General features: G+C 44.1%; 1 protein-coding gene across 1 annotated transcript in view; it reads right to left on the bottom strand.

Moving 5' to 3' along the window:
• Positions 1-15,551, bottom strand: part of myo10l3 (myosin X, like 3) — a 56,393-nt gene that overhangs the window by 3,604 nt on the left and 37,238 nt on the right. The window contains exons 19-35 of the mRNA XM_038720380.1: positions 14,735-14,815; positions 12,566-12,690; positions 12,247-12,361; positions 9,256-9,362; positions 7,124-7,555; positions 6,976-7,006; positions 6,012-6,839; positions 4,462-4,585; positions 3,956-4,199; positions 3,721-3,816; positions 3,420-3,513; positions 2,226-2,281; positions 1,990-2,132; positions 1,633-1,827; positions 1,319-1,476; positions 670-793; positions 80-377 (exon numbers count right to left, since the gene is read on the bottom strand). Coding sequence (XP_038576308.1) covers positions 80-377; positions 670-793; positions 1,319-1,476; positions 1,633-1,827; positions 1,990-2,132; positions 2,226-2,281; positions 3,420-3,513; positions 3,721-3,816; positions 3,956-4,199; positions 4,462-4,585; positions 6,012-6,839; positions 6,976-7,006; positions 7,124-7,555; positions 9,256-9,362; positions 12,247-12,361; positions 12,566-12,690; positions 14,735-14,815 — 3,251 coding nt within the window. The remainder of the gene's footprint in view (positions 1-79; positions 378-669; positions 794-1,318; positions 1,477-1,632; positions 1,828-1,989; positions 2,133-2,225; positions 2,282-3,419; positions 3,514-3,720; positions 3,817-3,955; positions 4,200-4,461; positions 4,586-6,011; positions 6,840-6,975; positions 7,007-7,123; positions 7,556-9,255; positions 9,363-12,246; positions 12,362-12,565; positions 12,691-14,734; positions 14,816-15,551) is intronic.

The raw sequence follows: 15,551 nt of genomic DNA, 5'->3' as shown, positions 1-15,551 counted from the left end.
AAGTTTCAATCTGTTGTAATCTGCGATCGTGGGATTGTTACGGGTCGATGGATGCATGTGTCCAAAAATAGACCTGTACCTTTTGAGGTGAAACTTGAGGTAGCGCAGGATGCCTCGACTGGGAAGGAATGTGCAGCTCATGCAGGACAGGAGATGCCAGTGGGCGCGATTGGCAGGACTGTTGGGGTGCGGGACGTGATTGGTTTGTTTGATCAGCTGACAGTAGACCTCATCTCTCAATGGCCTCAAGTCTTGACAGGTCTGTAGGATTCCCTGGATGATTGGAACGGGGTCCGACACTGCCTCCATCTCCTGCAGCGAGTTGAAAATCTTCACGGCCTCGTCCTGCAGGCTCGTATAACCCTTTTCCTTTTGCACTGGGAGAGTAAGACAGAGAGGAGATTTTAATCCCAGCCCAACCAGTACAATTAGTTCTGTTCTCTATTATATTATTTCATGAAAATAATGAAGCCTGTAGTGTTTTTCTCTAGCCAGTGTAGCTTTTATGTTATAGAACTGATCTTCCACTACTTGATGAAGGGAAATAAACAGATAAATGCATGTATTTTAAAAAATGTGTTACACCAAACAATGCAAATAGTGTATCTCATTTTGTCCTAAGTCAACAGCAATAGCTTGCAAACAGTAGCTGCAGGCCAGAAAACTCACAGTGGATGCTAACATCTCCGTAGGGCAGAGGTAAAAGAGGGGAGTGCAAAGGATGCTGGGTATATCTCAGGATGGGGTTCCTCCAGTATGTCTGCTCCACAGCCTCCACATTCAAACTGCTCTCCTGGACAGACAGAAAATTGGATCAGTGATCTTAAAGTAAAGTGGACATGAATTACCTTTACAACGAAGTAGAGCATTTTTAAAAAGGCAGAAGTTTGTTAAGTGAGTTAATCAAGTCAGTTTAGGAAAAACAACAGAATAGCAATATCAGAGATGAAAAATATGACTGCAGTGAAGCTTGGAAACAGTTTTATGTGAGGAAAAGAGGTTAACAAAAGTATTTAGAAGCAAACAAAGCCAAGACTCAAAGATCACGGCACACACTTTGTGAGTACAAGTACCTCACTTTACTACAGTGTGTGTCCCTGCCAAAGGTTTGCATGACTGAAAAGAATTGGAGTTAAAATAATGTCAATGCTCATATGTTAATAAAATGTCATGCACCATTATTTCTGAAATTATTAGCATAATTAGTGAGCACAGCTAGCATAAAAACTCATAGCCAGACATTGCACACAGACTGTTAGCATGACATTAGCAACCGAGCCAGATTAAGGGAGAAACAGTCAAGTGAATCCTTTCGTACCTTGATGTCCCTGATGAGTTGTTGTGTTGGCGTTTCAATGGGAACTTTGCTGTCTATTGCTCCCTGTATGGCATTGGCCCACCGCATGGCTTCATTCAGCATTTTGGTGTAAAGACGGTACGAGTGTTTACGTCCATGGATGATTATATTCCAGTAACCTGGGTGAACAAGGCAGAAAGTAATTAGAGACAAGATATGTCCTTGGTAGAGCTTAAGACAACTTAACAAATCAGAAGTAAATTTACCTACAAAGTGCTTAAACTCATAAGTATATTTCCCTTGCTCAAGATGACTGAGAATGATTTTAAACTGACCAGTGTCTTTGAAGACCTTCTCATCTGGCTGCACCACAGAGCAGAGACTGTTGAGGACCAGAGTTCCCAGTTTAGAGGTGCTGCGCTCCGACGACTTGTAATAGTCCAGAGAATTAGTGGTGAGAACAAACCAGCGCTTCTTCAGCTTCAGAGAAGTGCTTTTGGCTCCAGACTTCATTTCTTTATGTAGCCAGCCTGAGAGACAATAATTTAATAATTTAAACTATTCTTAGAAATTATGTTTCCCTTTAAATATTAATAATATTTCCTTCTTTGAAACAAATACAACATCTATTTTGGAGCTAACCAAAGGTATCCTACTGCATACATGAAGTGAAGAGTGTGTGTCTGACTGACCTCTGACTAAGAACTCCTGTCCATCAACTCTGGAGTCTCCCTTGGATTTCTGCAGAAGGCCGATCCAGTGGTGCATCTCCTCTGGTGTGTCTGTGTTGCAGTGGATCACCCGGTTAGCCGTGATGATCACAAACGAGTTTGGTCTGCGAAACAAAAGACATCACACACCCGTTGTTATACTATGAATTTAGACTGTAGTTTAAAAACACCTTTAGGGTTAACTGGCCATTCCTCACCTGTCGGGGTTGTCTGATGCACAAACAGAATCAATCAAGCCCACATCTAGTGTGCCCTGGAAAGAGAAAGAGGGGTGAATTTAAATCATTTTGTTAGATGTTCGTCCACAGTTCGTACATATTCTCCTTGGTGGGTTTTCCCTTAAGCGACACTCAACTTTCTGGAGTTGCAAAATAAGCTGTATTACATTTCCATGATTGGAACTGACCTAGCTAACATACCCTGATGGATTAAAACTCCAAGCACTTTTATTTTAAGAGTGCTATTCACTTAAAAATACTGTTTGGTCAGGGCGCCCTAATGCCCTTGTGGTTTAAGGCCTTGACCATGAACTGTATCATCCCTGCTTAAGTACTTTGCTGCATGTCATCCCCCATCTCTCTCTCCCCTAATTTCCAGTCATCTCTCTAATAAAAGGCAAAAACACCCCAAAAGTACTTGGTGTCAATGAGATATAGAAAAAGGTATATTTGGCATAGTGGATACTTAAGGATTAAGGTGAGAAGCTGAAAGGGGTTCCAAAGGGGTTGGGGTTGTTGGGACAAAAAGACGAGGGTTTGCTTGAATTTTGTATTTTTGTATTTTGTATTTTGTACAACATGTCGTCCGACCAAATCTGAAGGCAAATGTGTGCAGGACAGTCGCTCCCCGAATCCATTTATGGTGTTGCACTTGTTCGCACATATGAAAAGTGAACTCTGCACACCTGGCCAATTTGTTGGATTGTCGGTTTTGGAAAGTTACAAAAAAAGATTCAGTCCCCAAATTCCAATGTCAGAAAGATGTGGGTGTGAGGGGTTTTCAGACGCCATTCATCCATCCGACAAGCTCTACGTTTTAAGCATACTGACCCCTTAAGAACGTTGAATGAAGGAAGTAAACAGGTGTTTTAGTTATGTATAGTTGTATAATAAGTTAATTATACTCTCTATATTGTAAGCTTCTGTCTATGTAATGTTTCTGGCTGATTTAAGTTCTAAATTAAATCAAATTCTATTACCTACACTGCAATCGTTTAACGTCCATAAAACTGAACAATGACACACCAGCGTGTGTATTCTGCTTCTTCTGCTCACATTACTCCATGACCCAAATCTGGACTATCATACTACAGCTGATTCAGTTACACACTCCATCATTAAAATGGAGTTGAGGCTGGGGCCCGGGCAGTAGAGAGGTAAAACAGCACTAACCACTGCATTCTTTGGGTTGGCCTGTTCATGGTGCATCTCCATGAGCTGCTCCGGACTGGCGCTGTGGACCCGACTCAGCACGCTGAACCAACCACTGGATGGGGTCAGAGGGAGTTGAGAAAGTAAAAGTCAGCAAACATGTAATTGAAAATTACACCGTGGACTTCCACTGGCAACCACAAGGGGGAACTTTATTTCCACACATCACTTTGACATAGAGATGATGACAAAGTAAAACAGCACCTATGAAACAGCCATGGTTAAGTTGAAGATTTCTATAGAATTTATGGATACAATGTACCTGGCATCTTCTGGGGACTCTGCATAGATGTGGTAGGTCCTCTCCTCTGTCACAATATTTAGAGCATTTTCCTTCTCATGATTGTCCACTATATCCCTACAGAAATACCAAGTAGACCAAAACTTAGTGAACCATATACTGTTTCTTTTGAGCAGTAATAATTAGACCCCCAAAATGAGCGAACAAAAGTAAAAAACATGATTTTTAACCCCAGTGACTGAGACCAGGGTCTTACTTGGCTGTGCGGATATCGATGGTTCCTTTCAGTTTCTCTTCACTGTCATTTTCAAAGTACATGAGCTTCGACTCCCGCAGAACAAACCAGCGCATCTTCCAGTTGCGCCGAGACAAGGTGGACATGCCGCCTCCTTTCTTGTAAAGCCAACCGGATTTGACTGAGTCCTGCTTGGCTCGAAACCACATGAAGGTCTCGTCCTTCAGGACACACCACCGACGACGCCAGGGGATCATCAGACCGCCTGAAAGAGGGAAAGGCGCGATGGGAGAGGTAAAAACAGACACATTAAACGCCTCCCACCAACACCCATACACATATGCATGAATTTCTAGAAACAACACACATAATTCATGTACAACAATAGACTGCATTTAAAAAAAACACAAATAGTAGTAATGTAAAAACAAAGAAAGCCTTTTTCTATGACAACCATACAAACTGTCTTCATCTGGGCATAAATTATCTGCATGCCTGCTGGGCAGTGATTTGGTAAAGCTACTCACTCTTCATGTAGAGGTAGCCGTGGAAATATGGAGGCCCGCCGCCATTCAGCAGATTCACTCTCCCGTTGGAAACTTCCTCATCTGTGTCCACGTAGCCATCATTGTCCTCGTCACTGTCAATGAACTGAAACACAAACACCAGCATTTATGATGACAGTCCTTCATGAGAACACTTGGAGGTCACTTTCGTGGTATAAATGATAAACAACTGAAAAAGAAGGTGATTTTATAAGCAATTTACACAAGCAACAACTGTAACTTTCATTTTCTGAAGTCAACAGGAAGTCTTCATTTTGCAATGTCTGTGCTTAAATCAGTGCCCAAAAACCACCCGGAATTGTTGTTACTTACATCGTTAATCAACCTCGGCATACAACCGGCATATACACACCCACACACACCCTCTGCCTCCTTTCCCTTTGACATTTTGCTGATCTGACAGTATTAGGTCTGAGCTCTTTGCCTGACTCGCAGTATCTGGGAATAGATTCACATGCTTATCAGCAGAGCCAACACAAATAATTGCAACACCCGTTCACTGTGATTCTAACATGAGCAGAGCCTTTTCGTATGGTAAGACAGGATTCAGGCTAGCACACATGCAAACTGAATATTGGGTATGCAGTTTAGGTGTCTGTTCGATGCGTGGGAAGAATAATATATCCAGCGGAAGTGTCGGTGTGTCAATTTGGAGCCGAAATGAACTTTAAAAAGGACTGAATTTTTCAATTCAACTGCAATTCAAATCACTTTTTTTGGTAAACATAACATCGAATTTTTCCCAAAGGCAATGTTTGTTTTGGCTAAATTTACAAAATCTACTTCTGCTGGACCTCTGGATTACATTTGCAGCATTTGACAGAAATTGAGGGTGGTGGTGCAATGGATAAAACGCCTGCCTTTGATGTGAGAGGGTTTAATCCCCCACTGTGACCATCCACCATTGTGTCCCTGAGCAAGAGACTTCTGCGTCAAATCGACGATGTAGTGACGTGCACCTCCTCAAAAATGTAACTACACGTCAAGTCGACGTGGACCGTAAGCTCTGTGATTGGTCGGCTGGGTAGCCTCGCAATGCCTCCGAGCTGACCGGAAGTACCCCGCGCTTTGAAGTAACATTTACTAGCGGCCAAAACAGCGGCTGTAACACAGTGAATCAATATATTTGATCCATTCAAATCGGTCCATTCGGTCGGTAACATCTAAAAAGGCTTCACCAGCCGCACGTATATAATTTTACCCCCATTTACGTTAGCGGAGTGCTAAACAGGAAGTTAGCCTGCTCGGCCGGCAAAAGTCAACACAGTGGACGCTGTAGCGCTACTAGCGTGTTGGGGTGTAATTGCAGAATGACGACAGACCTACGCACAAGTATAAATGCATGGCTACGTGCTACGCACGTAGACCCTACGCAGGAGTATAAATGGGCCTTAACCCCTAATTGCTCCAGAGGTGTGCGCCATCTGACATAAATAGCAATTGTAAGTCGCTTTGGATAAAAGCGTCAGCTAAATGAATAAATGTCAGTAAAGCACAGTGTCAGTTCTCACCGAGTCTGAGCTGCCTCTGAAGGAGTCCAGGCTGTTTTGGGTGCAGGAGGATTTTCGCAACACCTCCTCGTCTGTGATATGACCATCATTGGTGCTAGCACCTGAGCTCCCATGAGCCTCTTCAAACTCCTCCTGGTCGTAGTCAGACTCGGTGTCTGGCAGGTTTGAGGGTGCCGTCTCCACGCTCACATGCTCAAAGTCTGACCCCCTGCTGGCCTTCTGACACAGCAGCCTCTCTCCGTTGGTGGTGACCGTTGGAGGAGGAGGTCTGGAGCTGTGGGAGTCTGTGAGAGTAGGGGCATGACTCAGTCCGTTGGGGGTAAGTGGGGAGAGCTTTGCCGGTGCAGGAGAGGAGGCAGAGGAGGGGGTGACCACTAGTCCTTCTGCAAAGGCAGGCGGAGGAGGGGGAATACTTTGGAATACTTCCTTGTCCAGAGGAACCACAGCAGGAGGAGGGAAGTCAGGCAAAGGAACGCACTCGTCCTCAGCGTGGAAACCCTCATCAACCTCCTCCTCGGCCAGAGGGGCAGTAGATTCAGTCGGGTCGTGGAGGTTCTCCTCACTTGAAAGGGAAGGCTCTAAACCACCAAAGTCCAAGAGCTCTAGAAACTCAGTAGCCACACGGGAGGCTTCCTTCTCCAGTCTATAGATCTCAGCGTCCCTCATCTGCCGCAGCTCCTCATGGGAGACATCTCCTAGAAGGGACACGCCGTCTTCCTGCTGCTTCTGCAGGCGCTCGATCTCCCTCTCCAGCCGCAGGATCTCCTCCATCTGACGGCTCTCCTCCTCAGAGGTGTGACTGTAGGACAGAGTTTCAGCAAGCTCCTTCTGTAGACGGGAGACATAGAGAGCAAATTTAAATACTTCATGCCACCACGTTCACACCTCATAATGTGTTTTGTTACATGAATAAGATTTTTGACACTGTGCTTTATGAATTTATGGTTTATTAAAAAGTAATTACCTTCTGACAAACACCATTTACCAGAGAGTTCCTGAAAACAAAATTTAAAAAACATTTGGAGTTACAAATGTGCACAATGAGGAATGATCTATGTCATCTGATATGAATAAGCACATCTTAAACCTATCACAAAAGTGAATTACACTACCTTTTCTCGTCTGCTTTAGCTGCCATATCCTCTTCCTCATTTATCAGTTTCAGCTGCTCCTCCCTCATCGACTCCTCCTCTTCCTGCCTCTTCTTCGTCTCCTCGTCCATCAGCCTTTGTCTCTCCTCCTCCTCCCTCTTTCTCTTCTCCACCTCCTCCTGCTGTCTCCTCTCTTCCTCCATTCTCCTCCTCTCCTCCTCTACTCGCCTTCTCTGCTCTTCCTCTTCTCTCCTCCTCCTCCTCTCCTCCTCTTCTCGCTTCTGTTTCTCCTCCTTGAGCTGGCGATGGAGGGATCGGGCCAGCTGTCCTCTGTGATGTTTCTGCAGGATGATGGTGGCCAAACGCAGGCGCAGAAAGACGCGTCTCCAAAAGTGAGCGCGGTAGTTCTTCTGGATGGTGACAACGCTGGACAGAACCCTCTTATATTGTTTCCTGACAATCAAAACGCACACATTCGTAGTCAGCATCAAGCACGGCCCGATATTTAATCAAACATTATCTGACGACATTGTGTGTCACCACAGACATGTTTGTGATGTTGTACAGCCTTACCCCCTACCCCACCCCTGTCACTGGCACTCTCTGTTTAAATAAACACGCTGGTAAAAAGGCCTGTGCATTGTGAATTGTGCAGCGTTTAGAGTCTGATGGGCTTGTGCTGTTCCATTGTGGCCGTGTGGGCTGCTGTGTTTAGCCCAGTGACTAAGCCCCATCACCCACACAATGCACATGCATTGAATACACACACATATAAACACACACTCACACAAACACACGTTCCTTGCAAAGGACCACACACACTGTTCTGACCCTTAGCCTGCCCTAGTTTCCACAGTAATCACTCCATGGCCTCTGACTGGTCTCTGGACAGAGATAATGTTACATATAATAATACAAAGGTTTTACTTGTGTCTTCAAGGAACTTCCCTAGCCTCTGTCTTTAGTATGAGCAGCTCTGAAGGGAAGGGAACTCACAACCTGAACGTTCTCATCAGTCCCATTATGCTCTCCTAACAAAGCCTTTCAGAGGACTGTATGTGGCCTTATATATTGCAGCACACAGGTGGAGCAAATCTAAATTACATGCCTAGGGGTGTCTGCATGCAAAGTTTTAAACCACCATAGTGATGAATGTCCTGTTGGACAGGCAGAGCGGAGAGCTGAAAAGACTGAGATTTATTCTTTGAAAAAAACCATCAATTGTACAGCTGACAGAGTACCAATTTAGTAAAACCTTGTTAACTATGTCTGTCCAAGAGTGGTCTAACTAAGAGACATATCCTGTACATCATTCCAGATCATAGTCTTTTCAAGATATACTAGTTTAGTGAATGAGACACTGTAACATTCAGAGTAGAGTAGATAATTATAAACTTCTCCTTAAGTTGCTTTAAAGTTGTTAAAATCCTCTTATACCTTACTATCTGAAGCTGAAGGATGTTTACACAAGTGAAATATTCGTTTCAAAGACTGTGTTTTTATGGCTGCACCATTAAGTCATATGGAAATATTCTAGATGTCTTGTACATCATTTTATACACATTTCTCCAACTGCGAGAGAACCAGAGAAAGCTTCACACTGTTGAACACTTGTACTCACTTTATTAGTGAAGTTTTGTTACTCAGACCTCCAAGAGTTTATTTTACAGATTAATAATACATGATGAGGGTCTGAGGACTGAAACGTCATTAAGAAAGTGAGCACAAGTGATCCAGTCTATAAGACTTTCTGGCGTGACACATTTCTCCAAAATTCTGCATGACATATTTGGTATCTTTGCAAACTCTGGGATCTCGAATAGAATAACAAAAAAAGTTATGTGGATTTGAACGATGCACAGCACGAGTTTGTGCTGACTAACCCGCAGACAAGTCAGCAAGTTTTAAAAGGTCCATGATGAAATAACTGTACACCTTTATTGCACTAGAGAATCTGCAAAGTAACTTCTGCACTGCTACTGTGTATAAACCCACACAACACACACACAAACAAAAAGGTAAACACATGTGCAAAGGCATGTGCATATGTACCTCCCCCCAACAGGCTGTACACCTTTACAAAACAAACACTGACACAACTGTCGCCACCGCTCTGCCCTCCACCCTCCACCCCTCCACCACACTCCACTCACCTTGCCACATAGCTGAGGATGTGGGCGCGGATCACCATGCCAGCCCTGCGCCGCACCTCCTCCCTCTCCTTCTCCAGCCTTTGCTCCAGGGCCTCCTTCAGAAACACCTGCGGGACAAGCAGCGCCACGGCCGACAGGGAACGATAGAGACAGAGAGACACAGAGAGGGAGGTTGGGAAGGGGTGGAAGGAAACAGGATGGGTTAGATCCTCTTCTTGGTAAGGCTGCAAAAGAGGGCCACACAGAGATGTGAAGGGCCCCTGTTGTCTGTTGGCAGCACCCTGTGCCCACTGCAGAGGAAGCTGTGGTGCAGCTGAGGCTAACGGGCTAGCTGCTCTTCCTGACTGCAGAACAGAACAGAGGGGAAAACTGGCAACAGGACTGCGGTGTTGCTGCTAATGCCGCTGCTGCAGAGCCTCATTGTGTTCAGGCGTCCTGTCTGATCGTTTCCCTACTGCTGCTGCTGCTGCTGCTGCTACTGCTGCGTTGGTAGCTCTACTGACGTGCACAGGCAGAGAGGCACAGAGCGTGAGGGGAGGGGAGAGGTAGGGAGAGGAGGGATGGAGGGATGAGGGGGAGGGATGCTGGCTGGTGTCCAGATAGAAAGCCACACCCCTCCTTGCTCTTATGAAGGAAGGAGAAAGTTTATTTAACCCTTCCCTCACTCCTGGAGACTTTTTAAAAAGTTGGTACTGTCTCCATGGGACATTCAACAGCCTGCATCTCCTCCAAGACTAAAATGCTTATGGGAAATGAACATCTAGTATTAACATGACATTATAAAACATAATCAGATTCTGTCTGACCATGTTAGCAGGCTTGGAGAACCAACCAGCTGTGTATCTGGGTTTATGTGATAAAGCAATATCTGTCGCTTAACTGAGGGATCAACTGCTTCAATAAGGGAGGGGAGACCTTTGAATGGCTGTATGCGTGTGTGTGTTTGTGTCCCAGATGTTCCACTAATCAAAGGATCCCCACAGCTGCAGCCCTACCCGCCTCTGTAAAGTCTGTGAAAGGAGGAAGCTTCCTCTTCGTCCACATCCTTCCCTCGTCTGTAAAACAAATGTCTCGCAAACACACACACACCCACACACTCACACACGCACACACAATCCGTGCAATGTCACCCAAGCCCCTAATTCTGGGCACACACTTCCTGTGCACACAATCAGCACATATATAATTATACACAGATTGTTCCTCCAAAGGAAGCATAGCCCCTTTCTGTCTCTCAGCCCCCTTCCCACAACCCACACTACATTTCCCTGAGCCCAAAAACGCTACGCTGCCATCAAAAACATAAGCATGCGGACGGACTAGGCCACTCTGTGCATTTTGTGGGTCTTAATTTTCCTCTTTCTCAGTCTCTCTCTATGTATATACATTGTAAAGTCATCAGCAGAGTCAGCCAAAGGTCAAAGTATTGACCCTGGATGCATGCATATTGTAAGTTTTACCCACACAGAGGAAAAATACACACAGTGACTCATGAAGTTTATTCTGTGTGCATGTGTGAGAACTTTAATATACATAGGAATGTGCACATTAGTGGTTATGCACCAGTTATATATTCATTAAGAACCAACATGTGGTTCACATCAAACATTTTTGCTTGCGACGTATATTTCAGCATGCCATGTGTGCAGCTGACACTATTCATATTGTGCCAGCCAAATGGGGTATTACAACAAAACTGTCCAAAAGGGAACCAACAGATTTGAAAAGTCTCATTTAAGTGCCACAGAGGAACCATAACTCAGAGTAGGACGTAACAGTGGGACAAATTCGGATTTTGCTGATTTCAGGAAAACCCATAAAGTGTTTTATTTATATTCTCTCTGCTGCTGCGTAGAGCCATCTATGCTTTGTTCAAAGTGAAGCAAAGAGGCTTTGCTGTCCAGATCAAACGAGTCATTAAAGGTTAATCATTCAGCGAGAGTGCAGAGAAAAAGAGAGGGATTTGTGTGGGGGAGTTTATGATTGCTGGAAACAAAGAGGCAGAGAGAGAATAAGGGACAGAGAGGGAAAAGACAACTGAAAGATAAGCATCTGTGTTGCAACAGACTGTGACGACGTTCTTAAAGACAAATGCGCTTGAGGTGACTTTCCTTTAACCTCTGCAACGCATCACCACCGCCTCCAGATCATTCGCCTGAAGTTTAGTTTATTAAATCAACAGCTCAGTGAGTGTCGAGAGGCTAGCAATCTCTTCCAGCTACAATAAGGCTGCCTCAGGATTACCGTAAGCCCTCGCACTGGGTTATAGTTACAGTAACAGTTGTTGGTGTCAGGGTTTTTAAGAACAGCTATGTAACTCTGTGGTCGAGGAGTAGTAGATTGACCACAACCGGCCTGAGAAATCTTTGGAACATGAGTCACAGTCGGGGCAGTCCAAGCTGTGGCACACATTAACAGCTTGGGAATGACAGCAGCTTGACTTCTTGGGAAAGCATCAGTCCCAGAGGACACCCCATTGAACTTGCAGACCAACGCATCTTTATGGAATGGTCTGTATCCCATAGATATTTCAAAAATATGCTTAAAAACAGGGATTTCTGACTTGCTGAACATGTTTTGAAGAGCTTGTAGGTGACTGATTTATGTAAAGCAGTCAATCATAAGACAATCGTAAACTGATATTTCACCTGATCCCTCAGCCTGCCCCACTGCATTCTCGTTTGCTTCGAACCTTCAAACCTTGCCCTAAGTCTGTTTGTATGTATTCATCACATTGCGGGGACAAATAAGTATTCACACAGCCATATTATGGACACATACAGAAAGTTGTTCCCCACAAAGTAAAACATTACATTTAAGGTTGATAGTCAGGTTGGGGCTAGGTTGGGGTAGTGGTTATGGTTACTGTGAGTATCCAGGTCATGAATGCAAGTAAGAGCAATGGCCTCCCAAGTGACAAAAACAAGTTTGGGCGCGTGTGTGCGTGTGTGTGTGTGTGTGTGTGTGTGTGTGTGTGTGTGTGTGCTCCACCTTTGTCTTCCCCAGTTGCCACTCTTTCATGGCTTTGTCATGAAGTGTGAGAAGCTCAGAACAGCTCTGCTTCTCATCTTCTGAGTGAATTTTGTTCATCAGGATCATTTTGTACCTGTGAAAACACACGCACACACACACACTTACACATTTAGATAAACAGAACAGAACAGCAGAAGAAAAAAATCCTTATTTGGGATTTTAGCAGTCTTTGTACATGGGTGTTTTTTCTTTCGGTTGTCTAACATAATTCAACCACTTTTATGTGACTCATCAGCTTTGGTGTGTGCAGTGTTGTTTTTTTTTGTATTTTGCTGACCTGCTGTAGAAGTCCTTAAAGGTTCTACGGACAGGGAATCCAGCTCTGCGGATCTTCACAGTTTCCAGCATCCCAGAGTATCTCAACTGGTTCAGGACCACATCAGGATCAAACTGGTTGGCTTTCTGTAGATGACAAATAACATGAAAACTACAAACACCAAAATGCCTGTTCATTCCCCTCAAAGGATAACAACACTAACAGCTCTATGTTTGCTTGATTACGTTATTTTCCAGCAACAGCTGTGCACTGATAGTTGCCCTGCATACAGGCCTTGTTCAGCACAATTGATGTTGTGGTGATTATCTGTTAGTGGAAGATATAGGGCAGCTAAATGCTGGAGGCAAATATAATCCTCCACTGTTGCACCCGCACACCCATTCAAATGATCTTACTGCTGAGTCATGTTAAACTTGAACTAAAAAGTAAATTACCATGGTGAGCGCTATCATTTTACATTAACAATCAGGTTGCTGCAAAGAAAACATATGCCATCAGAGAGAAACCTGAACAGTGTTGAGCAAGAGCGCGCCAACCTGGGGAGGCTTTTCTTTCTGGAATAATCAGCTGCATTGTTCACAACTCTGTGTGCTACCAATGATCCTCAAGGCTGCTTATCAGAAAAGGATCTGTGATGTCTGCCGCCTTACACCTCTACACAGGCTGCCTGGTTGCTCAAAGGGCCTACACGGAGGCCATTGTCACCCAGTGGGCACACAGTGCTAGATAAGCCCCACACAGGACCAGCGCATTCCCCAAATGTGTCATTCTAATTACAGGCTAATGCTCATATGCATGGTAACAGACACACTTGCAAACACAAAGGCACTTGCACGCTTGCATGTGTTCATGTTCATAATCACACAGCCGCATAAATGTGCACCACTCTGGGCTCTGAACTCTGCTCTTTAGCAGAGGATTTAGGCAGCTGAAATAGGTATGGCGTGATGACTTGCTTGAGTGAAAACAAGCTGACCCTTCCCTCAGTGTCATTTTTTCCAAGGAGAGTGGATGCGTGTAAATTGCACAAATACATTGTGTGTGTGTGTGTGTGTGTGTGTGTGCGTGTGTGTGTGTGTGTGTGTGTGGGGGGGGGGTGTTCGCACGCATGCAATCCTAATAGAGGATCGTGCACACAATCCTGTCATTCTGCAAGATTAACAGAGGCACGGCTTGTTCCATCTTGACCAAACCGAGGCCAGGTGAGCGTGAGAGAGAGAACGGCAGGGAAATGTTCATGTTCATCTTTATTATCACTGAAAGACAGAAATTCAGTTGGCCTGCAGGTCCACACATAAAAACATTTTTTTTTTTAAAGTTGCTATTATGCTGTCCACTTGCTAAGTTATGCTGCAACAGGCGCCGACTTCCTATCTGGCTATATCTGTATCTATACAGCGCCACATGCAGGGGGCAGGTAGAGGAAAAAAGGGTGAGAGGAAGACACTGTAGTTTACATGCTAATAAGTAAGCAAGAACGTGTGGAATGACACATAGGGAGTGGGAGGTAAGGAGCTGAGAGAAAAGGACAATCACCAAACTGTGTAAATTAATAATTAACAGTCCCAGAGAGAATGCCACTGGATAACAGAGCTGCCAATTCACTCTCTCACACAGAGAATAAAGAAACACACTATCACCAATACTAGAAAATTGCATAAAAGTGTAGATTTTTGGAAGGGTTTACAGTTGTGTGGTAAAGAGTAATGGAGGAACAGAGGACTAGTAAATAAACATCCAGCTGGCTGCACCACGGCCCTTGTAGTCTTATCTTGGCATTCCAGTGACGCAGCCAGATCAGCGGAGGATCAGCCAAGCTGCTGCAGCTGGAGTGGCCAGCAGTGACCTCTGATCTCCGGTAAAAGGGATAAAGTGGTAGGAATGTGCTGGTACGCAGCCCTTTTATTTTAGGAAATACAATAAGAGTCTCTGCAGCAAATAGATATCAGGTTATTAGTAGTGAAAATTTGCAGCAAAAAACAAAACGAATAGTTACTTTTCAAGTGCAACATTTATATGACATTGCGGTAATGAGACTAAATATTAGCTTTGGGCAATAGGAGCTATGAATAGCATGAAGGAGGTTTAACTTTGCAGGCGCTGACCTTGACAAGACCTGGCAGGGATTCTGGCTCTTTTTTTTTGTGCAATGAAATTTGCATGACCTACCTTGTCCATGTTTGGTTTGATGCAGCGTACAAAAAAGGGGTTGGAGGCACTTAGAGTAGCCATCAGGGAATGGAGAGAATCCTGAAACATATCAGCAACAAGACAGTGAAAATCAAGACAACAGGGAAGCGGGTTCTTCTGCTCAAATGTTTTCCTCCTTAATGTCTATTTATTTATGTACGTGCTTCTTACCTTGTCGACAATAAAAAGTACCAATCTAGACATGCCTCACTATTTGCTCAGTACTTTGTTTACTGTGTCTGTGTGTGTGTGTGTGTGTGTGTGTTTGTTTGTGTGTTTACAGGGCACCGGTGGAGGAAATATTAAGATCATTTACTTACAGTAAGTAAAAGTATCTATACCACAATCTGTCTGTTTAGTCCAGTTAGATTATTTTCAACCCATTTGTGACAGAAAGTCTACGAAGTGACTCAAGCAATCAGATTAATGTATTGGAGTAATAATTAAAACACTTATCTCTAAAATGTTGTGAAATAAAAGAACAATACTTGAGAGAATACTTGACTACTGTACTTTGATTTTCCACCACTTTTGCAGGACCCCTTATAGAAGAAATTTACAGACCCCGCTTAAGTAAAAGTACCATAAAACAACACGAAATGAAAATGTAAGTATTGTTGACAAAATGTATCAAAAATGTACAGATTAAATGTTACTTTCCATTGCTTACAGAGTATTACTCAGTCCATATTTACCTTAACTCACACACACATAAACCCATGCGTATACAATCAGAGGACCCTTGAACTTCGCAGGCTATGTCAGACTCGCTCTCCTCAGACAGTCTGTCTGTCTC

The sequence above is a fragment of the Micropterus salmoides genome, unplaced genomic scaffold (genome assembly GCF_014851395.1).
Source record: "Micropterus salmoides isolate LMB-PRFRI ecotype aquatic unplaced genomic scaffold, ASM1485139v1 Ms_hic_scaffold_15, whole genome shotgun sequence".
In the NCBI taxonomy this organism is placed as follows: Eukaryota; Metazoa; Chordata; class Actinopteri; order Centrarchiformes; family Centrarchidae; genus Micropterus; species Micropterus salmoides.
Note: the sequence above shows the minus strand (reverse complement) of the source record. Positions and strands in the feature narration are given on the sequence as shown.